The 25,876-nt window shown below is 40.9% G+C and overlaps 1 protein-coding gene across 3 annotated transcripts in view; it reads left to right on the top strand.

Annotated features, from left to right (window-relative positions):
* lrrk1 (leucine-rich repeat kinase 1) overlaps positions 1-25,876 on the top strand; it is a 156,323-nt gene that overhangs the window by 34,175 nt on the left and 96,272 nt on the right. For all 3 annotated transcript variants that reach the window (XM_067444785.1, XM_067444791.1, XM_067444796.1), the window contains 11 exons: positions 495-607; positions 10,500-10,717; positions 12,096-12,260; positions 12,932-13,104; positions 13,194-13,314; positions 13,618-13,777; positions 14,409-14,685; positions 15,178-15,349; positions 18,527-18,696; positions 19,222-19,361; positions 22,242-22,500. In XM_067444785.1, the coding sequence (XP_067300886.1) occupies positions 495-607; positions 10,500-10,717; positions 12,096-12,260; positions 12,932-13,104; positions 13,194-13,314; positions 13,618-13,777; positions 14,409-14,685; positions 15,178-15,349; positions 18,527-18,696; positions 19,222-19,361; positions 22,242-22,500 (1,968 nt within the window). The remainder of the gene's footprint in view (positions 1-494; positions 608-10,499; positions 10,718-12,095; positions 12,261-12,931; positions 13,105-13,193; positions 13,315-13,617; positions 13,778-14,408; positions 14,686-15,177; positions 15,350-18,526; positions 18,697-19,221; positions 19,362-22,241; positions 22,501-25,876) is intronic.

Below are 25,876 nucleotides of genomic sequence, written 5' to 3'. Positions count from 1 at the left end.
GATTCAGATTATATATTATAATGTGTAATGTAATTTATAAAAGACAAAGGATGCATTGTGACAAGCTCAGTAAAAATGTCAGATAGAAATAATGATTATAAATATAAAGCATTAAAAATACAAGCATTTAATTTAAGAACTTTTTTTAACCTATTATTTCTGCTCTGTTTTGTTTATAAGGGAATTGTGGCATAATCTTAGCAACATGTTATTGCCAAACTGCTGAAATCAACTGCAATTGCAAATGCTATCTGTGTAGAGCCTTACAAATAAGCAATGAATCTCACTAGTTTTTGGAATGGAGCCCAATAATCACAGTTGGTGATTGGAGATTCAGGGTTTTCACAGTGTGGGTGAAAGTGTTGCAAGTCAAACTAATGTGCAGTACCAAAAAGACTTATTCCTCTCTCCTTCCTGCTTCAGAAATTCACAGGATGTAATGATGTTTTGTTTAGACTTCCATAGCTTGATTTTAATCCTTCCTGTCTCTGTAGTAATCCAGGTATCCAGGAACTTCCTATTGAGCTTGGGCAGCTTTCCAACCTCTGGCAGCTGGACATCGAAGACTTGAACATCACCAACATCCCTGCAGACGTCAGGAAAGATGGTAGGACACTGGCAACTTTTCAAGTCTTGCAAGTACAGCCCGTATCAATTTTAATGGGAATCTTGTTGAGATTACGTTTTAGTAACACATGCAACAATATTCAGGAATAAAATCACACATCAATATTATAGATGTGCATCTTAAGGTCAGCTCAGCATAAAAATACTTTTTAAGGTGATTCAGTAAATGCACCTTTTTTTATTGAATAGCAGGAATTTACACAACTTCTAAGTGGGGTTATTATCGGTAACTGAATTCAAAGTATTTAAAAAAAAAAATGCTTAATGAGAGAAAGCTGAAATACAATCTTGTTGCAAATGCAATTTCTTAATTATTATTTAATTTCTTTTTTTTAAAAAGTTTCTTAATTATTTAATTTGCAGTATTTCTATTTTTCTTTTAGTTAAAAACAAATAACAAACTAAAAATAAATAAAAACTTAAACGGAACCAAAACTGAAATTAAAATAAATCTGGTAACACTATGCAATAAGGTCTCATTTGTTAACATGAGTTCATGTTTTAACTAACATGAACCGCCAAGGCATAGACTCTAAAAGACCCCTGAAGGTGTCCTGTTGTATCTGGCACCATGTTAGCAGCAGATCCTTCAAGTCCCGTAGGTTGAGGTGGAGCCTTTGTTAATCCAACCTGTTGATCCAGCACATCCCACAGATGCTCAGTTGGATTGAGAATTGGGAAATTTGGATGCCAGGACAACACCTTAAACTCTTCATAATGTTCCTCAAACCATTCCTGAACAATGTGTGCAGTGTGGCAGGGTGCATTATTCACTTCCACCAGGGAACACCATGGTCATGAAGGGGTGTACCTGGTCTGCAACAGCGTTTCGGTAGATGGTATGTGTCAAATTTACGTCCACATGAATGGCCAGACCCAGGTTTTCCCAGCAGAACATTGCTCAGAGCATCACACTCCCTCCACCGGCTGTCATTGCCCCACAGTGCATCTGGTGCCATCACTTCCCCAGGTAAATGGTGCACACATACACGGCCATCCATGTTATGTTGATGTGGACAGGCGTCGTCACAAACACTTTGATAGATCTGCGACATATTCAGCAGAGTCCAATGCACTGTGTGTTGCTACACATTCCTCCCACAACCATTATTACAATTATGTGACTTGTGCCACAGTAGATCTTTGATTAGCTTGGACAAAACGGGATAGCTTTTGCTGCCCTTGTGCATCAGTGAGCCTTGGCCACCCAGCATCCTGTCGCCAGTTTAAAGTTTTTCCTCCTTAGACCACTGTTGGTACATTTTCACCACTGCTGACTGGGAGCAACCTAAAAGCCTTGGTGTTAAAGAGATCCTCTGACCCAGATGCCTTACCATAACAGTCTGGCCCTTTTCAAAGACGCTCAAATCTTTACACCTGCCCATTTCTCCTGCATCCAACACCTTGATTATGAGAACAGATTATTTGTTTACCATCTAATCTACCCAGTTGTCAATATGTGGCCTTGTTCCCTTACGCAACAAAAATATATTTCTCAATATATTAGTTGACAATATATTTCATGTGTCTCCATATATTGTGAAATTTACATGGTAATATATCATATGATATATAATAATATATAATATATGCAAGTTGTATATTGCAATATATGGGACAATACTGCAATTATTGCCGTTTTCATATATTGAATATATACATATTATTATACTATTCAATATATTGCTATGTATATTGAAATATATCCTACAATATATGAAATTATATATTGGAAGAGTATGTATATGTAAATATATATGTAAAATTATATGAGATAATATACCTCAATGTACTGGATAATATAATCAGATTTATATGGGAATATGTCTTAAATATATTGATTTATATTACATAGTATATAATTATCATATATATTGTATACATGGTAAATAGGAAATAATCTAATGTACACTGTCTGTCATATATTTTAAAATATAACAGATTAAAATATAATATAGAAATTAGGGCCGGGACTCGATTAAAAAAAAAATCTAATTAATTAGAGGCTTTGTAATTAATTAATCGAAATTAATCGTATTTTAATTGCATATAAATATTTGACCTGAGAACAGTGAGAAGTAATTTTTCACATGTATTTTTAGTATACCATTGAATAATGACTGAATACATAAGCTTAATCAACAAAATATTGTTCATTTATTTCAGTCCCGCTATTGCAGACCAGCGCAATGTTTGCCATTAAGTGTAGCAAAAGCATATTTGTGATATTTGAGGCTCGATGTGCTGCGGTGATACGCAAATTCCTTGTTGTATAGCTTGCTCACAACCATGCTCTTGACGACGCTTCAATTCTTTCGTTTTTTAAAACAAAATTTCCCATCTACGGGGCCGAGCAGAGCGGTCTCATCAGCTTCTTCATTCCATAGCTTCGTTCATGTTCACTCATGGTTTGTTGTTGTCGTGACTCCGGAGCTAGTTGGTGTTCCAGTATAATTGGTCCGTCGAAACACATTCATTGAAAAACGTTCCGCGGTGCAAAAATAAGTGTGGTATTTTTTTTTTTTTTTTGCGTAATTAATTAACAAGTTAAAGTCACGTAATTAATTAATCTTATTTAACGCGTTAAAGTCCCAGCCCTAATAGAAATATTTTCTAAATATAGAAAATATATTGAATGTCATGCACCATCTGATTTGGACTATTGTTAATCAACCTCTGTAAACATATGCAGGAGCTTGCTTAACTCATAAAAAATACTTTGTTTCAATAAACATACAATGAATAATTCAGTTTTGTTTGTATATCAATATATTTTAATATATGAATCAATATATAGCAATAGGTTGTCCATCCATATATTGCTATATATTTTCAAATATATGAGGAAGTTTCTGATACATTGAAATATATTTTCTAATGTATTGCAATATAAATTCTAGTATATTGCAATATTTTTTTGTTTCGTAAGGGTTAGTAAATTATATTCGCTTCACTTGTGTCTGATCATAATGTTTTGGCTCATCACTGTAAATAAAACTACACACTGCTGCTAAATGAATGCTATGAATGGATAAGGAAATAATTACTTAATTCATCTTCTGCACTTTGTTGATTGTTGCTGTGGTAGCGCAATGTATATCTTAAATGCAATGAAAGTGCTTTTGATAAGAGTATCTGCCAATTGACGAGTGTAATGTTAATGCGTTCTGAAGCTAATTAGGTGAAGTGCCTTATGCTGTATTAAAGAAACAAAAAAATGTAATGTTGAGCATGACTTTTTTTGCTTTTGAAAACATATTACAGTTCAGCCTCTAAAGACTGTATAATCTAGGATTTGTCTGATAAATGTTTCATTGGTGAATCCAGCTGTGAGTTGTTCAGCCAGCTGTCGTTTCTTCATAGAACTGAAGTGTTTGATGCAATATTTAGTGCGTTGTGCTGTCATAACAACAGGCTCAAGAGATTTGAGAGGAAATGGTGTCCCTAACAAACACCATTGCACACACAAACATATCAGCCGCGTAAAGCTGATTTTCTTCAATGAAAATCACACCATGGATGGAAGTGTGGTTTGGTGTGGTTCAGCTGGGCTCCAGCACTGAAGATGCCCTGGAGCTTGACATGTCACTCATGTAGATGTGCGATATAGAGTTTGGCATTTGCATGCTCAAAGATCATGATGCAACACTATAATAAGGATCAAACTCATTGCACACAAATATTGCATAGAATAGTCCATTTTCAGTTTAATTTAATCTACTTTTAGTTTTCAGAATATTTGATCTTATTTTTGAATGATTAATATAATTAAAAATAAGTAATATAAAGTTCCCTTTATCGAGGGAACTCAACACTGCGTCGTCGAGTGACGACACTCTGGGAACGCCCCCAGCGTGACGGCTCTGAAGTATGAATGAAATCAGTCACCAATCCGATTGGTGCAACGTCCTACGTAGTAGGCGACGGCGTAAGCGGAAGCTATAAGAAGGCGCCGCCCCAAACGAAAGACAGTCTTTGCTCTTCAGCGAGGCGCTCTGTGTGATATTGTATGTCTGTCACCGCATTAAAACAAGCGGGCTGATTAGGAGGTGTGTGCACCCGTGCCCGCGCTTCATTTCGGGCTCGGACACACACCGGCTGTGTGTGCAGTGTCTCGGGGCGCAGCACGCTCGGGCAGCGCTTGAGGGTGCCGCCTGCAGCGGGAAGCTGCCGCTCCGGGTGCTGCGCTCACGGCTGGCCGTGTCTAAGGAGAGCGGCCGGGCTCGCAAGCCCCAGGGATCCGGTCCCGCGTCTGTTGAGGCAGCGCGGCGGCGTAGATCATGGGGCTCACAACTGGGTCTCGCGACGGGAGGCGGGCATGCTGAGGCATCTTCCCAATCCTCGTCCGATGATTCAGACGCTCTTCCGCCTCGTGAGGAAGCCCGCGCTGCGGCTTCTTCCTCCGAGGCGGAGAACCCGATGCTCGAGCCGTCTGATTCTGAGGAATCGGACGCGCACAGCATTGAGGCTGTCGAAGCGTTAAGCCAGTAAATACGCTACTTCATTCATAAAATAAAGGCGCGCCGGCAGCTCTCGAGGGGGTTGTCTGTAGCTGGCCAATGTTCTCATTTCTCGTGTGGAAACCCACGCTGTGGCTTTTTCCCCCGGGATGGAGAATTAGATGCTTGAGCGGTCCGATTCCGAGGAATTAGACGTGCTCAGTATCGAGGTAGCGAAGTAGAATGAGAGCTTGTGCTTCATAATGCAAGGCTTAATCGCGCGTTGCCGAGGCAGCGCGTAGATTACGGTCTGTAATATTAGTGAACACACGCCATCGGTGCACATGTGATACTGTTTGGCGCGAGTGCAGTCAGCTCCTGAGGGTGCTGGCTGTGTTTGTTGAGTATCTCGCAGCGTACAGCCGTGCGTTTCGAGTGTTTCAGCCTCGCGCCTGTGGTCTTTCATCTCGAGGGATGAAAGCCAAATATGTTGTAACGAGTCGAATCTCGCGTTGCTGAGGCAGCGTGTAGATGGCGATTCGTTAAATACATGTTTAAACAGTATCGTCTGGGAATTATGGCTGTATTAATTCTGAGGAATTATAATTAAACATTATCTGACTTTGAGGAGTTGGGTATGTTTATTCAGCCTATTATTCAGACCATGTGCACCTGAGGGATGACTAGGGGCATTTAATTCTGAGGAATTAAATGGGATTTATCTAACTTTGAGAAGTTAGATTATCAGCCTATCATCCAATTGTGTTCACTGGGCTTTTTATAGCCCCTCTCCTGGGGAGCGATCGAGGTCGCCTCCCCTGTGGAGCTTTCTGGAAGTCGATGCTTGCGGTCCGCCGTCTACACGCTCTGACCACATTGACTTCCAGCGAACGCATGCTGCTCTAGCCGCCTCTAGAAAGACCGCAGCTGGGCAGCGAACGTGTTCGCGCACCGAAAATCCTCCCCGACTAAGCCCTGCAGGGTGGCCCTTCAGGGGGTCGGGCAGGAGGCGCGGTGGGTACCAGAGACCAGCCTTGAGAGGCTGGTTCCCCTAGTCGAATATCGCGGCGCATAGTTATGCTCCCGAATATATCTACTTGGGCCCTGTGTACCGTGGGCAGAGGGTACAGACCGCAGTTCAGTGTTCCAACACCGAATTCTTCGGTGTGGTCTGGACTGGGGTGTACCCAGCCCAGTGGCCTGCGGGCCAGCCCCCTCTCCCGGGGAGCGATCGAGGTCGCCTCCCCTGTGGAGTTTTCTGGAAGTCGATGCTGCGATCCGCCGTCTACGACGCTCGGGCCACATCGATTTCCAGCGGACGCATGCTGCTCCAGCTGCCTCTAGAAAGACTTGCAGCGGGGCAGCGACTGCGTTCGCACACCGAAAATCCTTCCCGACTAAGCTCTGCCGGGTGGCCGCTTCAGGGGGTCGGGCAGGGGGTTCGGTGGGTACCAGAGACTAACCCCGAGAGGTTGGTTCCCCTAGTGGAATATCTCGGCGCATGGCTATGCCTCCCGAATATTTCTGCTGGGGCCCTGTGTACAGTGGGAAGGGGGTACAGATTACAGTTCAGAGCTCCACCACCGAAGTTCAGCGGTGTGGTCTGGACCGTGGTCCCCCCGGCCCAGAGGCAGGTTATGGAACAAGAAGTGCAGTCTCTGCTGGTCAAGGAGGCGATAGAGAAGGTCCCTCCGCCAGTCAGGGAGTCGGGCTTTTACAGCCGCTATTTTATTGTTTCCATAAAGGGTGGGGGCTTACGTCCAGTATTAGATCTGAGGTACTTGAATCGGTCTCTGAGGAGATTCAGGTTTAAGATGCTCACAATTCAAATGACCGTGAGCTGATCCAGTTCGAGGACTGGTTCGTCACGATAGATCTAAAGGACGCATACTTCATGTCTCCATCCTTCCTGCCCACAGGAAGTTCCTGAGGTTCGCTTTCGGGGGCGAAGCGTACCAATATCGGGTGCTTCCTTTCGGCCTAGCTCTTTCCCCTCGCGCGAGATGGCGATTCGGCATCGAGATGTCGTTTTAGCCCATCCCAGGTGCTTGGGGCTGAGACTGAACACAGCCAAGAGCGTGTTAACACCCGCCCAGAGGACCATGTTCCTCGGTGTAGTATGGGGCTCAACCTCGATGCGAGCGAGCATGTCTCCCGCACGGGTGGGTTCCATACTGGCGGAGGTCTCAGGAATGAAGCTAGGCCACAGCCGCACTGTGAAGCAGTTTCAGAGACTGCTGGGACTCAGGGTAGCAGCGTCCAATGTGGTTCCATTCGGCCTGCTATACATGAGGCCCCTCCAGTGGTGGCTAGGGACCAAGGGGTTCTCCTCGAGGGGAAAACTTTTCCGTATGATCAGGGTAACGCGCAGATGCCTTCGTTCCCTCGTCATATGGAGAAATCCGAGGTTCCTGTCCCAAGGGCCAGTGTTAGGAGCGTTATGTTGCAGGAAGATCCTTTCAACAGACGCCTCCCTCACGGGCTGGGGCGCGGTCATGGAAGGCCGGTTTACGAGAGGTCTGTGGGGGCCCCAGCATTCCTCCTGGCACATAAATTGCCTGGAGATGTTGGTGGTTTAGAAAGCTCTGAGGAGCTTTCAACCCGGACCTCCACGGCTACCATGTCCTGATACGATCCGACAACATGTCGGTAGTGTCGTGTCTAAATCACCAGGGGGGTCTGAGGTCGCGCCCACCATGCAGGTTGGCGCATCAGATCCTCCTGTGGTCCCAGGGGAAACTGTCGTCTCTCAGAGCGATGTACGTCCCAGGGGACCAGAACCAGGGAGCAGATGTCCTGTCGAGGCAGGGGCTGAGGCCCGGGGAGTGGCGGCTCCACCCGGAGGTGGTGGAGGCCATATGCGAGAGGTTCAGCCCGGTGGAAGTGGATCTGTTTGCATCTCTAGAAACGACCCACTGCCCGCTGTGGTTCGCCCTCAGGCTCCGGCCCCGCTGGGGCTGGATGCCATGACACAGACGTGGCCGAGGCGGCGTCTGTACGCATTTCCCCCGATCGTTCTGCTCCCGGGAGTTCTAGAGCGAGTCCGCCGGGAGGGCATCAGCCTCCTATTAGTGGCACCCCGGTGGCCGTTCCGAGTTTGGTTCTCCGACATTGTGGCGGCCCCCCCATGGCAGGTCCCTCTGAGGAGGGATCTGCTGTCTCAGGCAGGGGGAATGATATTCCACCCCAGGCCAGAGCTGTGGGATCTCTGGGTCTGGCCCTTGAGGGGGCACAGTACCCAGGGAATGGCCTGCCACAATAGGTCGTAGAGACCATTCTCAGCTCTAGGGCTCCCTCTACGAGGAGACTGTATAGCCTTAAGTGGTATGTCTTCACTAGCTGGTGTAGAGAACGGGGGGGGTGAACCCAGTTAACTGTGCAGTTGCCTCAGTGCTGGAGTTCCTCCAGCACCGTTCCTCCGCCGGTTTGACCCCATCCACCTGAAGGTGTATGTGGTTGCCATAGGGGCTTTCCACTCGCCTTTAGAAGGGGGCCCGCTGGGCAGACACCACTTGGTAGTACGGTTCCTCTGTGGGGCTAGGAGGTTGAGGCCTGCGGCTTATCCCAGAGTCCCAGCTAAAGGGGACCTGGTAGTGGCTCTCGAAGGGCTGGTTGAGGCCCCCTTCGAACCATTAGAGTCGGCTGAGGCGAGAAATCTGACCCTCAAGGTAGCTTTTCTCCTCGCTATCACTTCTCTGAGGAGAGTGGGGGACCTTCAGGCCTTGGCGGTAACGCCAACTTGCTTGGAGTTTGCCCTTGGCGGGGTGAGAGCTATCTTGTACCCCAGACCGGGCTACGTTCCCAGGGTCCCATCTACGGGGATGGGGTCGGTGTTTCTTCAGGCATTTCATCCTCCGCCTCACGCGACGGCAGAGGAAGCTAGGCTGCACCTGCTCTGCCCTGTCAGGGCATTGAGATTTTATTTGGACAGGTCAGCTCATTGGAGGAAGTTGGACCAGCTTTTGGTGTGCTTGGCCCCCCTAAGAAAGGGTTGCCTGCGGCGAGACAGACTATTAGTAACTGGATCGTGCAGGCTATAGCCACGGCTTATCGGGTGCGCAATCTGCCTTCACCCATAGCCGTGAGGGCTCACTCTACGAGGGGCTTGGCCTCCTCGGTGGCCCTCCTTTCGGGAGCCTCACTTATTGAGATTTGTGAGGCGGCAGGATGGGCTAATCCACACACCTTTATAAGATTTTATAAGCTGGACCTCCCGGCTACGCTGGGTGCTAGAGTGCTTGCGTCCTGAGTGTGCCTGGTTTCCAGCTTCACACCAGGACGTGCGTGTCTCGGTGTGGCATAGTGGGTATTGACGTTCCCAGAGTGTCGTCACTCGACGACGCAGTGTTGAGTTCCCTCGATAAAGGGAACGTCTCGGGTTACTATTGTAACCCTTGTTCCCTGAGAGGGAACGAGACACTGCGTCTCGTCGCCACACCTACACGTAGAGCGCTCGCTTCATCGCAAAGGCTGTCTTTCGTTTGGGGCGGCGCCTTCTTATAGCTTCCGCTTACGCCGTCGCCTACTACGTAGGACGTTGCACCAATCGGATTGGTGACTGATTTCATTCATACTTCAGAGCCGTCACGCTGGGGGCGTTCCCAGAGTGTCGTCACTCGACGACGCAGTGTCTCGTTCCCTCTCAGGGAACAAGGGTTACAATAGTAACCCGAGACGTTATTCCATTGCTGTACTATACTAACAGATTTTTTTAATAAAGTATAACAATTAAAAAAATAAAGTGATGAGTTAATTAAGAAAGTGACAATAATCAAATAAAAAAGTTCATAAATAATTAAAAGGAAATTGAATTCAAATGAAACCTAAGGTCCCATTAGCTAACAATGAGCAATACATGTTTTACAGTATTTAGTCATTTGTTAGTTAAAAAATAGCAGCAGTTATTTGATAGTTCATGTCAGCACAGGTCCATTAAATAATATTATTAATAATGTAATAACTTTTGATTTTAGCACTATATTAGTAAATGTCTCCCTCAGATGTCCCGGCCCATTGGTTAAAATAGCATTTTCTCACAATTTACAAATAGATGAAAACATATGGGATATTTTAAGTACTCAACTGAACAAAATACTGTACAAAACACTGGCCTTGTGGTTTTTGGATATTTTACTGTAAAAACACTACACAGTGCACCTTTAACTAATGTGAACAACTAGAACCATACTATAAAAATGTCCCAATAAACCAAAAATACTATGTATTTTATTAATTACATAATTTAATTAAAGATGGGAAGACATTAAAATGTCAGTATAAATAGTAAAGAAGATATGAAGTAATAATGTAGTGAAGGAGACACTGGGCTGAGGTAGATCTCTCTCCCTCTCCCCCTCTCTCTCTCTCTCTCTCTCTCTCTCTCTCTCTCTCTCTCTCTCTCTCTCTCTCTCTCTCTCTCTCTCCTCGTCATAGGTCCTTCTGCGGTTCTGGCGTTCCTGCGTGCAGAGCTGCGAGGAGCAGAGCCCTGCAGACTGCTGAAGCTGATGGTGGTCGGTCCTCCCCGGCAGGGTAAGAGCGCTCTGCTGGAGGGGCTGCAGACAGGCAAACCCTCGCCCTTCCTCAACACTGACTGCAGCATCCACACGTCCAGCTGGGATCTGGAGCGACCCGTAGGAGTAGTGAAATCTGCTGTAAGGGCCTTCACTCAACACACACACACACACACACACACACGCACACATACACAAACAAACAAACTGGCATACTGTGCTTGGTTTACAGGGATTCTCCACAGGCACAATGGTACTGCATGATTCTGGATAAATTATGAATCACGATTTTACCACGATTCTGAATGGAACTAAACAAAAATATCTATCTATCTATCTATCTATCTATCTATCTATCTATCTATCTATCTATCTATCTATCTATCTATCTATCTATCTATCTATCTATCTATCTATCTATCTATCTATCTATCTAAAATAACTTAATTAATTTAATAATTATTAAAGTTCTTGAGTTTCTTAATAAATGCATACATTTGCTGTCATAATAAACAATTTGATGAGGAAATAACTGAAACGCAATGTAGAGAAAAATAAGTTATCTTTTGTTGAATTAAAACCAATGTATGACTTCATCATTTGAGCTTCTACTGAATTCCCAGTTTATCTGATTGTTTTTCAGGGCGTGCCGTCAAATGTTTTTTCCCACAATGCTTTGCTCGTGGGGAAATGAACAGCTATGTTTGCTTTAACTCTGTAAACATGACAAGACAAAAATAAGGCAGAAAAAAATCAAGTCTGGAAAAAAACAACAACCCCAAAACCATTAAAATGCCAACATTTTGACATCAGGGTTTGTGAGTGAGTAGCAGCTCTGGACCTTTGACCCCCAGCTCTATTTGTTGCCTTACATGGTTTCTTAGCGGGAGTTAACAGTGTTTCCATTCTCATCAGGAACCCTGAGTCAGAGCCAGACATATAAAACCAGAGAGAGTGTCACACACACACTGATGTCATATAGACATGTTCTTATAAACGCACACAGAATGACCTCTTACACGTATATCATAGACAGAAGCAAATGTATACACAAGCACACTGATGTTATAAAGCCCCAGAGATGTCGCTCCACCTCGAGCAGCTGTGAACACTTACTCTACCGCTGACTCACGGCTGTTTAAATATTTGCTGTTTAAAGGAAACATTCTCCTATATATTTTATATAGAAAATATAAACTTATCAGACAAAGTTTGGGGTTTAATGACAAAAAGAAGTATTCAAAATTTTCTGTCATTTAATGACATATTATGTAACGGGTTGGAAAATACTGTTCAAATACTACATTTAATGTCAAAGACAAACACGGAATTAAATTGAGCGTAGAAAGATAATAAGTAGGGTCCATTTTTATTTAGAATTGAATTAAAATTGCTTCGAAACAGGACAAAATATTGATTGTTTCACTTTAGCAACTTTATAATTGGTCCCAAAATGCTTTTATTGAAAGTAAGAATATTGAGTGCAGGTGTAATGCCTTTGTTTCTACTGTGGATACAGATTGACTTGGTGTCCTTCAACGTGTGGGACATTGGCGGCCCGGCCAGCATGTCGACGGTAAACCAGTGTTTCTTCACAGATAAGGCTTTGTATATGGTGATCTGGAATCTGGCTTTGGGAGAAGAAGCCGTGGCCAACCTGCAGTCCTGGCTGCTCAACATCGAGGTGAGGAAAGAATAACATGGACACTTTGAAAATATGAAAATCTTTAAGCGCTTCCTCTAGTCAAGAGGTTTTTTATTTTTGAGTTATCTATTCTTTATGGAATATTTGAATAATGATGAACAGCATTTTGCCATTGAAAACTAAATAAAAATAAAAATTATGCAATAGCGTAATGATTTTAAATATAATTTTGTCATTGCAAACTAAGTTTTTATTTATTTATTTATTTGAGATTAGTTGATTTAAAATTTTCCTTTGCAAACTAATTTATGGAATTTTTAATTAATAATCACAACTTAAAGCTTATTTAATGCTTTATATCAACTAAAATGTAAATATATAGAGAGAAATATAAATAGCATTTTGTCTTTGTTCTATTTTCACACATTCAGAATGTGCGTATTTGCTAATACAGCAAAGTGAAGTTAGAAATGCAGGTGTGGGCACAAGCAAACAAAAAATAGATAACCTCATGACTAAAAGGGGAAAATTCTGGCATTTTGTACATGCTTAGAATAGTTTCTGTATAACATATACAAACACTATCATTATAAGCACAATGGCATGTCCTTTCATTGATAATGTCATATTTTGATGGACATAAATGGCACTGGTTGGTTTTATAGAACAACTCGTCTGTAATGTGTGTTGTTCATGTGTGTGTCCTCCAGGCTCGCGCCCCTAACTCTGCTGTCATTGTCATTGGCACACATTTGGACCTCATAGACACTAAGTTTCGTATCGAGCGTGTCGCCACGCTGAGGGCATATATCCTGGCACTTTGCAGAACCCCGTCGGGTGCACGGGCCAGTGGCTACCCTGACATTACATGGAAACACTTACAGTTAGTTTTATTATCCTAAAATGCTGTAACTTCCTTAATGGAATTAGTGTGTTGATTTTTGTTTAAATAAATGTGTGGTTGTTTGACAGTGAGGTGTCGTGTAAGACGCTAGAAGGCGTGGACGGACTCAAGAGGCTGTTGTTTCAGGTCGCTTGCTCTATGAAGGACATCAGCAACCCTGCTAGCTGTCACAAACTGGCGGGAAGACTGGTTAGTGTTAGTTAAGACTGCATGGATGACATAAATCACTGTAGTCTGACATCTGTTCAGTAAGCTTGAAAAGCTGAAGTCAAACATACTGTTGCTCCACCTCAAATCTTCTGTATTCTTTTTACATTTATGCATTTAGTGAATATTTTTATCCAAAGCAGCTTATAATTAAGAAAAATAAGTGTAAGCAGACTGTGCAGTAGTTTAGCATCTTACCTAAAATCCATATAAAGGAGTTTTACCTCAGTTTCTTTAAGGTGAAATATCTTTATAGTGTGTTTGTCTCTTTTTGCTTTTATACAGATCCCCAAAAGTTACCTAACCTTGCAGGAGGCCATAAAGGCAGAACGCCTGAGAAGAGACGAAGCTGATGAGGTTCAGTACCTGACGGACACAGAACTGGAGCAGATCATTGAGAAGAGTCCTGCTAGTGATATCAAAGACTATGAGGATCTGCAGACAGGTAATGTTATTATGAAAATAAATATCTTTCAATTTATTACAAATGATTTATAATTTATTATATCTATTACAAAATAAATCTATATACAGACAGCTAGTGCATAACTTTGAATGTATATTGGTAATATTTTTTTAATAATATAAAATAATATATTTTTAAAGATGCATATTTATATTTTTGTTATTAACCTTTATATATATATTTTAATATGTATGAATTTAGTTTTTTTAATTTAGTTAATTTGATAATTTATTATATTAATGAATAATTGACCCTTTTTTTTTAAATATACTAAGCAGCGCACCTTTTTTACTGCATATTATGTTTTAATGTCTAATTTAATTTGTACATTTTAAAGCATGTTGCATTTTATATCTTTAAATACAGTTTTAAAAAATTGCCCCCTATGTTAGTTAAGTAATTTTTGATAATTTTGGATATCTGTGCATCCCTAGTTTATTTCATTCACATTAAAGTCAAATCATTCCTTGTAAAGTTTAAAATAGACGTGCACTCCTTGAAACCCATTTGACTGCTGTAATGTAGTGCATATCCAATTGAAACAGGATTCAGTGAGAAGAATATGGCTTCATTACATCTTTGATAGCAACATCTTTTCTGAACCACACAGCGATCAATTTCCTCATCGAGACTGGAACCATACTGCATTTCTCTGACACGAGTCATGGACTATGTAAACTGTACTTCCTGGATGCCGTTTGGCTGTCGGAGTGTTTGGAACGCATCATCAACCTGAGGGGCTCGCGCTCCGTGGCCTGCAATGGAGTTATCAAGGCGGAGGACCTCCGCATGCTGCTGGTAGGAACCGGATTCACCCAACAAACGGAAGAACAGTACTTCCAGTTCCTGGCCAAATTTGAGATTGCTCTTCCAGTGGCCAGCAATAGGTAAAGAAAAATCATATATTGCGTTTTATTCATTCATTTCTTCACCCATATGCTGACGGGTAATGCATAACATACAGTGATGCTGACATTTTTTATTATTATACAGTAATAATATTTTTTAATAGGTAAAAAAAATGGCTTGCTATACATATGTACATGAATAGATTTTCGTTCCTTTATCTGTTAATTGATTCATATGTAGATGGGTAATGTATAATTTGTTGTAAAAATGAATGCAGAAAATAAGGTTTTTAAAATATAGTAATGTTTTTAATAGATCAATAGCATTTTCAATAGCTTTTTCAATTCTGTTGTTCATAAATTCAATCTACCTTTTAATGTAGTTTTAATTTTATTTTATCTTTTATGTACAATGTAGTAGGAATGTAGGAGGTAATGTAGGAAGTACATTAAAAGTTATTGTATATTATGTGGAAGTGTGCAGTGTTTCAAACTAAATTTTGCCTTATAAGTTTCTTTTTCTCTTTAAAGTTATCTGCTGCCGCACCTTTTGCCACCCAAACCTGCTCTGGACATACACGGCTTTCGACACCAGACTAACAACAACATCCAGCGGCATTTTAAGATGAGCTTCGTACCTGCAGGATTTTGGGAGCGCTTTATAGCCAGAATGCTAATCAGCTTAAACCAGATGGACATACAGGTAAACACATACCCTGAGATGGCCATTTAACTGACCAATAAAAGTCATAATTGCAGTCATTGCAAACATAGAGGCCACATAATGACAATGCTTCTGGCTGGAAGTTTACAGCAGCCCCTGAAAACGCATGGTAAGGCACTCCAGGTACCAATTTTGCCAATTTTTTGGCAAAATATTTGTGCTGTTATATATCAATATGCATATTTATAATAATGATAATAATAACAATAATAATATTGTCATTGTTATCATTATTGTATACATGTGAATAAAACAGGTGTATAAAATCAAGCACCTAGGCATGCAGACTGCTTCTACAAGCATTTGTGAAAGAACGGGCCATTCTGATAAGTTGCCACCTGTGCAATAAGTCCATTCGTAAAATTGCCTTACTTTTAAATATTCCATGTCAACAGTGGTATTATAACAAAGTGGAAGCAATTGGGAACAATAGCAACTCAGCCACGAAGTAGGCCAACTAAAATAACAGAGCGGGGTCAGCGCATGCTGCGGTGCACAGTGTGCAGAAGTCGCCAACTTTCTGTAGTCAATAGCTACAGACCTCCAAATTTTACGTCGCCTTCAGATTAGTTTAAGAACAGTGTGTAGAGAGCTTTATGGAATGGGTTTCCATGGCTGAGCAGCTGCATCCAAGTGCGATTCAAAGTGTCAGATGCAGTGGTGTAAAGCACGCAGCCACTGAATTCTAGAGCAGTGGAGACGTGTTCTCTGGAGTAATGAATCACGTTTTTCTATCAGGAAATCCGATGGACGAGTCTGGGTTTAGCAGTTGCCAGGAGAACAGTACTTGCCTGACTGCATTGTGGCAAGTGTGAAGTTTGTTAGAGGGGTGTTAATGCCCAGAGCCCCCACTCAGCTAAAACAGCGGTTATGGGGGCATAAACGTAAAGGGTGTCTTTGTGTCTCTTAACAGACACAAAATGCAATTAAAATGTCTGTCCAACATGAACAGGGCCCTTACATGACAACGAGATGCGTTTAGCCACTTAGCCATTGTTTTAATTCACCTTAATAGTGTTTTAGACGGCTAGCTGTATCTCACGTTGAAGTCCCATGGGAACTCAGTGTAGCCGGAAAAAAGGCAAATAGTCCAGTTGGGAAGAGCGTTGTGTGTGTAAAGCATGATTACTTTATTACTGCACATATTTCCTCAAGCGGTGTGTCCAAATGGAAAGATAATTAAAGTTTACAATACCTCTACAGTGGTTGCACCCGTCTTCGACCACAGAATGGCATTTTTCTTCAACCGGCCCCACAGTGTTGTGTCTGTGTAAGTTAGTCATCCTTGTCAAAGTGTTCGCTGCCAATTTTCGCATTCTGTTGCAACAATTTGGAAAGGCTCAAATGCGAACCTTCTTTTTCGCTTGTGAACCGATCATCACTCTAGTCTAGTGATGTTCGGTCAAACCAGTTCACCAAATCGGACTGAATCGTTCTGAACGGTTCGCATCTCAAATCAGCACTGATCCCACAAGTTACTTTAGTTACTCACTTTCTGACATCAGTGAGAGTCCCTCCGACTTTAAATAAACGAATATCTTGATTTGTAACTCCAACAGTTCACAGAACTGAGACACGTTTTGCTGAGAGAACTGATGAGAACTCTCGATGAGCTGATACTGAGCATGTGCGTGCAACTGAACGTGTAACGGTTCTCAGATCAGCAGCTCAGAATCGAAAACCGCTTCTTTCGCATATGTTCGATACTGAGAACCGATGAGCCGATGAGCAGAGCTATGAGATCACTCTTCACACAGACACTACGCTCTTCCCAACTGGACTATTTGCCTTTTTTTCCGGCTACAAGTAGAGTTCCCACAGGACTTCAGCGCGAGACTACAGCTAGCAGTCTAAAACACTAGGTGAATTTTACAATGGCTAAGTGGTTAAACGCATGCCCCCATAACTGCCGTTTTAGCTGAGTGGGGGCTCTGGGCATTAAATGTAATACTGCATGTTGCAAGCACCAATACGTTTTTTTTCTTTTTCTTTTATAGACAGTACTCACAAAGATATAATGATCAAGTTTAACTTAAAATTTTAATTATTCAGTATACCAAGACATTTTAGACAATTTCATGCTCCCAACTTTGTGGGAACAGTTTAGGGATGGCCCCTTCTTGTTCCAACATGACTGCACACCAGTGCACAAAACAAGGTCCATAAAGACATCGATGGGCAAGTTTGGTGTGGAGGAACTTGACTGGCCTGTACAGAGTCCTGACCTCAACCTGATAGAACTGTTATAGCTGCAAAGGGTGGGCAAACTCCATATTGAACTCTACGGATTGAATGGTTTAAAGTGTATGTAAAGGCAGACATCCCAACTTTTGGCAATATTGTGTATTTATTTAAATAAAAGTCTTCGTGATTTGATAAGTTATATTGCCGTTTTAGTTAAATTGATCTTTCAGCCCTAGTAATGTATCAATGAATTTGACGATGAGGATGCCGTACAGGAAGTGAGACATATCTTTGCAAGGCTTGGGCTGACTGGCATTAATACTTGTTATACAAGTTTCCTGATTCTACAAGACCAGTTTGGTGACATCGCCATCTAGTGGTCTAGGTGCATAAAATCCAGCCAGAAATCATAATTTCACCATGATGAACGTTATGATTCTTCACTTCATGTATTTCTAGGGTGATACTTCACGCTATTTTGGACCAATTTTGCATATATATATTTTTTTGCTTTTGCTTTTTTTGTTCTTTTCCTTCTACAGTGTTTATTGAATCCTTACCAAAGTTGGTTCAGGTCAGACAAAGACAAAACCACACAAATTCAATTACTGGATTTTATTCTCCAGAAAAGTCTTAACAATTTTGCTGGCGAAGACACCAAACAGGATGTGAGTCATTATCTTGGCAAAGCTTTTGCATATTGACAATTTTTCTTTGTATCAACGCCACATTGCCCTGAGAATATCGTTCAAATTTGTAGCACCACCTACTGGTAACACTTTCTAAACCAAACAAATCTGCTCAATCATTCAATGTCCGAATGAAGGCTAGGCCATGTATTTTAAAGCATTTCCTTATGGCAAGTTCTCAGGCGAAAGTGTCGTTGAAGCTGATCACTGTCTTTTTTATGTCTGGCTGGTTTTAGTGGACTGATTTGATGTCGGTCTCCTACTTTTTATTTTTTCATTATAGGCATTTGAGACCAAAAAGAACATGAAAAACCAGAGGAACCGCAGTACCGTGATCTACAGCTTTGCGGGGAACCAGCAGCGAAATCGCTGCAGCACATTCCGTGTCCGTCGCAACCAGACCATCTACTGGAAGGAAGGGCTGCTAGTCACCTTTGATGGCGGATATCTTAGGTTAGTAAGTGTTTATAAAATGTAAATATTAGATGAAAACTTAAAGTGCTAAAATGAATAAAGTACCAAAATTACTGAAACTGAAATTAAAGCAAAATAAAAATATGAAATATAAAAATGACTAAAGCACACAAGAAATGATTAAAACAAACTAAAATGAAAACTTTTGTAATATAATAAACTGAAAATATAATAATAATAAAAAGAAATACTATATTAAACAATACTAAAACAATACTGTATATTTTTGCATATTACCTTTTCCCCAAGAAAAACTTGTTGTTGTTATGAAATTGATATACAGTCCATAATGAGTTATCTTATGCCTTAGGTGTGTAGTCTATTTGCTGTATTTTTATTATTTGTGATAATCAATATTTCCTAAAACTTTGTATTAAATTTTTTTTAATATTGCTATAATAGAATATGAATAATACAAAAATAACACTGTGAACATCTGACTCAGATCCTAACCCTAGTGTGTGCATAGATTCGCATAAAGAAAAGACTGTTTCTTATCCACAGTGTAGAGTCATCTGACCTAAACTGGAAGAAAAAGAAAAGCGGAGGCATCAAGATTATCTGCCAGTCGGAGACGAGGGACTTCTCTGCGATGGCTTTCATCACTGATCACGTTAATGCTCTAATAGAGCAGTGGTTTCCTGGTAAGGACTCCGAATGTTATTTGAGTTTCTCAGATCCCAGTCCACATCTAAATCACTATAGATATGATCTCTTAAATATTTTATTTCATTGACAGGTCCATAAGTCAGATTTTTTTATTTGGTTGTAGACATATTCCTTCATTCTGAATGTTTTAATGTGTGCAATTCTGTTATTCTGACCACACAAATGCATTGCAGTTTAAAGAATGCCACTTTAGTCCGCTTTTAATAAAAAATAGATGAATAAAGTACTCACATCTAAGGCTACGTCTACATTAATCCGGATACATTTGAAAACTGCGTTTTTGTAGCACTCTCTGTCCACACTAGCATTTTCAAGCAAGTTTCTCATCCACACTGAAACATTGGAAAACGCTAAATTCACCTTACTGCACATGTGTAAAACCTCATAAAAGATTACTGAGATGATACGGACGAAACAGACATCATAAAGTTATCACGCTATTCTTCTTGCAGGATCATTTTATATCTCAGCATACACTGATGCATCCAGATCACACTCAGTCACCGCAACTGCTTTCATGTTTTGCTGCAGGACAGCAATTGCAAGTACATTTTCTGCCATTTCTGCAGGACTGCGATATGAAGAGTGTACAAAGTGACATACACTTACCTAAAGGATTATTAGGAACACCTGTTCAATTTCACATTAATGCAATTATCTAATCAACCAATCATATGGAAGTTGCTTCAATACATTTAGGGGTGTGGTCCTGGTCAAGACAATCTCCTGAACTCCAAACTGAATGTCAGAATGGGAAAGAAAGGTGATTTAAGCAATTTTGAGCATGGCATGGTTGTTGGTGCCAGATGGGCTGGTCTGAGTATTTCAAAATCTGCTCAGTTACTGGGATTTTCATGCACAATAATTTCTAGGGTTTACAAAGAATGGTGTGAAACGGGAAAAACATCCAGTATGCGGCAGTCCTGTGGGCAAAAATGCCTTGTTGATGCTAGAGGTCAGAGGAGAATGGACCGACAGATTCAAGCTGGTAGAAGAGCAACTTTGACTGAAATAACCACTCGTTACAACCGAGGTATGCAGCAAAGCATTTGTGAAGCCATAACACACACAACCTTGAGGCGGATGAGCTACTACAGCAAGTAAAAATGTTGCCTGGTATGATGAGTCTTGATTTCTGTTGAGACATTCAGATAGCAGAGTCAGAATTTGCCGTAAACAGAATGAGAACATGGATCCATAATGCCTTTTTACCACTGTGCAGGCTGGTGGTGGTGGTGTAATGGTGTGGGGGATGTTTTCTTGGCACACTTTAGGCCCCTTAGTGCCAATTGGGCATCGTTTAAATGCCACGGCCTACCTGAGCATTGTTTCTGACCATGTCATGACCACCATGTACCCATCCTCTGATGGCTACTTTCAGCTGGATATTGCACCATGTCACAAAGCTCGTATCATTTCAAATTGGTTTCTTGAACATGACAATGAGTTCACTGTACTAAAATTGCCCCCACAGTCACCAGATCTCAACCCAATAGAGCATCTTTGGGATGTGGTGAAACGGGAGCTTTGTGCCCTGGATGTGCATCCCACAAATCTCCATCAACTGCAAGATGCTATCCTATCAATATGGGCCAACATTTCTAAGAATGCTTTCAGCACCTTGTTGAATCAATGCCACATAGAATTAAGGCAGTTCTGAAGGCGAAAGGGGGTCAAACACAGTATTAGTATGGTGTGCCTAATAATCTTTAAGGTGAGTGTATCTTTAGCAACAGTGTGAAATTAAATAGCACGTAACAAGCACAATAGCAGTATGAACATATCTTTCCGTTTGGTAGGCATCACATGACTAAACATGCATCATCATTTTCAAATACCTAATTTTTCACAGTCCACACTACAACGTGAAAACGGCTTTTTCAAATGTATCAACTTGAGAAAGCGTTTTCAAAAAGCTCACTTTCGCAGGACAAAAACGAAGGCTCAATGTAAACTGAAGGCCAAAGCGGAGAGAGAAAAAGATACGTTTTCAAATAAAAACGTATTAGTGTGCACAAGACTTATAAGTACAGTACAAAAAAAATCAATGATGTGTAGTGTAATAGAAATTAAATATTTTATACATTTATAATAATAAAATATTAAAAGTGACAACATTACTTATTTCAAGCCCAACAGAAAACAAATAGACTAAAATAGCTTCATAATTAGGATGGCAAGTGTGATGATATCTTGACAAACATCCTACATCCATAACCGTAGGGTATTAATACGGATGTGCAGCTGTCTGTTGCAGTACACACTGTGGAAGTATGCTGTGTGTGAGTGCAAAGCTGCTTCACACTATTAACGCGCTGTCAGTCAACAACACAGGTGCAGTACAAACACACTGAACTCGTATAGATGGGATGAGTCATACTTTAGTTTATACTGCAGCAGTGATTGATTCATTAATCCACACAAAGCCTGTTAATTACACCAGACGCATCAGCGCGCACCTGCTCAATTCACCAGTTATTCATCAGGACTTCACATGTGACACTGTGCTTTCCACTCTACACAAATGTTTGTGGGTAAACAAACAGCTAACTGCTGTGAGAGATTATTAACATATGCATGTAACGCTGATTGTGTGTGTTTAGTAGGTTTTAGTAAGTAAGTTATAGGCTAAGTTTTTTTTCTGGTCAGAGAAACCATCACTTTAGCCAAAAAGCCATTGTAGCCATGTTGATTCATTTGAATAATGAGGACCTTTTAAATCTGCTCTTTTCTCTTGAGCCCTTTTCATTAAGGAATGATTAATGTCTATTTTTATATAAAGAAGAGCATCCATATTCATGCATGCCTTTAGCATTTCATGCCCATAATTATCTCTCCCCTTCTCCCCTGGTCAGCATTGACAGCCAGCGAAAGTGACGGCTCTCGTCTCATCGAGCAGTACGCTCCCTGTCCCTACTGCAGCTCTGTACCCAGATTGTCCGACCCCCTGCCTCTGTCCGGCTCCAATCAAAGCACCGTCCACTACTTCAACATGGAGGATTGTGTCCTGGCAGCCGTGGACAAGGAGCACATCACCTGCCCCAACCATCCCAAACAGCCCGTGCCACTACAGGAGCTGGTCCCCGAGCTCTTCATGACCGACTTCCCTTCACGGTAAGATGTCAGCATGAAGTTGCTAACCATCTTTTGACATTTTACATTTACATTTAATCTTTTAGCAAACGCTTTTATCCAAAGTGACTTACAAATAAGGAGAACAAGCAATCAAATCAAGCAGTTATTTTGTGCCTCTTTGCGATGCATCTCAAGGCGCCGTTCACTTAAAGAAGGCAAACTTCTGGAGGGCACATGGGTCTGTAGTAGTGAGTTCAGATATGGGTGCAGAGCCATGGTTGTTCTGTCTTGAATTTGATGCAAGCAGCTATTGGCAACCAGTGCAAATTGAAGAGAGGGGTGACGGGCGCTCTCTTCGGCTTGTTAAAGACCACTTTGGATCAGTTGCAGAGGTTTGACAGTGCATGGTGGAAGGCCTGCCAAGAGAGCATTACAATAGTACAATCTGGATGGAACAAAAGTTTGGACAAGGAGTAAATATAGTTTGTTAGTTTGTGAGGCATGTAATTATATTGTGATTATTTATATATATATGTGTGTGTGTGTGTGTGTGTGTGTGTGTGTGTGTGTGTGTGTGTGTGTGTGTGTGTGTGTGTGTGTGTGTGTGTGTGTGTGTGTGTGTAATCGATTATAACCGTTTATTAAGATATGATTTTGGCTGTAGCGTCTGTCCTTACTGAAGTTCATTGAGTTGTGCAGTAACATGTTGGCATATATGTGTGAGAGCTGCACGATTAATCATTAAAAGATCTCAATCTCGATTTAAACACCTACACAGACTCATTTCTAAATTACAACGATTCTGCTATGTCTATTACGCATCGCAAACGCCATGAACAGTGCATGTTTTGTCGCTGCCTGTGAATGAGAGTCGGTCATCACGCTTCCGACATGAACGCTTTCATTCATTTTTTTATGCAGGCAGCAACAAAACACTTGCTGCTGGCACACTACTCTCGTTTTCCGATGTGAAACTGTGTAAAGCAAATACTTTAGAGACTTTAGTAGGATCATCATCACACTGCAACACTCAAATCTGCGTTCGCGCTGATCTGGGTAAAGCAGCTGCCCTGTAAATGTACAGTTTATGAAGCAGCTTTTCAACCACACATCATTATTTATGTATTACAAACATTTAAATAATACATTATAAAAATAGTAGGCTACTGGGATAAAAGTTTATACATTGGGTATAAACTATACTAAACTGATGTCTCTGGTTGTAATCAAAATATGAGTAAATCATCTTTTTAAAGTCTTTTGGCACTTGTAGCCTATGTATTGTATTGCTTATCGTTACACCAGGAGGTGATGACAAGTGAGCTGCTTGTCATTGAATCATTCATATCACAGATTCATTCACAAATGCTGATTCATCCCATAAAGTCTTTATGAATGAGACATTGACTTAAAAAAAAAAAAAAAAAATGATTTCGTTCAATTTAATATTTTGTTGTCTATTTTTTGGTCAGAATCATAGAAGTATGGCAATCTCCATTTTAGACAAAAAATTGTGATTCTTAATTTATCGAGAATCGTGCAGCTCTGATATGTGCTCTCCATTTGGCATTTAAGCTTTGTATTCAATGTAAACCTTGCACACCTGGTCCTAATAACCATTCTTAAGATGTATTTAATCGAGCTGAGTAAAAGTGGGTTAGGGTTGAGTTATAGCACAAATATAAACAAGGCTTTCGGTGGGCTGCTGCGCTGTCTTGGCATGAGATGTGTGTTCTTTGTGCGGTTGTGGTACATCACATAAATTGGATTATTAATCCAGATGTTAAAATGGAAGCAGAATGTCAGACAAATCTCTTTGAAGAGGTTCCTGTGCGCCAAAGAGCTGGATAAAAGTCCCAGTGGGATGTCATACTTTATATTGGGATTTGAAAATCACATAATTATGAATTGATAAATCTCAGGGTTACTACATTTGTGCATTTGGCAGAAGCTTTCATGCGAAGTGAATTACAATGCTTTCATGGAACTGCAAGCTACTTGTTCAATCCAGACTCTAGTTGTCAGCAGGGCTGAAACATTTTAAGAAATCAACATGAAACACTAATTTTAATGTTAAAAATCTATAGTAAGACTTGATTTTATTTATCAGGTTTAAAGTAAAAAGGAAGATGAATTTGTGATGTCATGATTTTACAGACTTAGCACATTTTTATATTTTGATTTACCAAAAAAACACATTTTGGTATTAAAGGGGTAGTTTACCCAAAAATGAAAATGAGCCCATGATTTACTTACCCTCAAGTCATCCTAGGTGTAGATGACATTCTTCTTTCTGACAAATAGAATCAGAGTTATGTTAAAGGTGCCCTAGAATGATTGAAACAATATTTTAAATTGTTCTCTGATATCTAAATAGAGGGTATGTGGCTTATTTAAGGTCAAAAATTGTCCAGATACGGTTTTACAGGTCCATTTACAACCCTAGAAACTGTCCCTAGGACGTAATGCTCTGTTTTTTCCTTATTTGGGAGGGTCGTGAATATTAATGCAGAGTTCTGCTCTGATTGGCTGTTTCACTGCACGGCTCAATGACAGCTAACACATATATACCATCCGTCATGTTTTTACGGTCTATGGTCATGACAATGATCAAACTTAACTTTGTTCTTAACTTTGAATCACGAACTGAACTGGGTAGCGCGTAAATATGTTGTTTGTACAGTAACGTTACAGTTTGACAGTAGAGTACTGATTTAAAAGTCGATTTATTTAGCCAAACAAAGTAATGGAGAAGCCACTCAAAATAGTCAGTGTCATGTTTACTACTCATCCGCTACAAAATTATCATACTTCAGTTCTCAAAAATGTATATTTATTTAACAAATTGACTAGAAGCTTTGTCCAATGACTATCATTTCAACTTAGATGGTGAAGGTGACGGTGGAGTATAAGCGTAGTTAGTTTCTGAGTTGAAATGAGTTGTTAATGATGAAATTTAGGCTAATTTAGATTTCAATCCATCAAAAGGGATCGACATACATATCTACTGTTGTATTTTATGACAACGCTGGCATAGGAAATAATATAAACCTTTGTCATTTGACAAAATGTTATGTGTGGCGTTATGTTGAGAATCGCTTGTTTTTTCATAGTGTTTTTCACAAACAAGATATGATGGAGGAGGCAATGGTGTTTGAGACTCACTGTATGTGATGTCCATGTACTGAACTCTTGTTATTTAACTATGGCAAAGTTAATTAAATTTGTCCTTCTAGGGCACCTTTAAAAAAAGTCCTGGCTAATCCAAGCTTTATAATTGCAGTTAGTTCCCTACTGTTTTCGAAGTCCATAAAAATGCATCTGTCCATCAAATAGCGTGCTTCAAATGGCTCTGATAAGTTTCAATGGTACTTATCGGAAAAAAATATGATGGTCGTCCTCGTCCCACCTACCA

This window comes from Pseudorasbora parva, chromosome 1 (assembly GCF_024679245.1).
Source record: "Pseudorasbora parva isolate DD20220531a chromosome 1, ASM2467924v1, whole genome shotgun sequence".
In the NCBI taxonomy this organism is placed as follows: Eukaryota; Metazoa; Chordata; class Actinopteri; order Cypriniformes; family Gobionidae; genus Pseudorasbora; species Pseudorasbora parva.
Note: the sequence above shows the minus strand (reverse complement) of the source record. Positions and strands in the feature narration are given on the sequence as shown.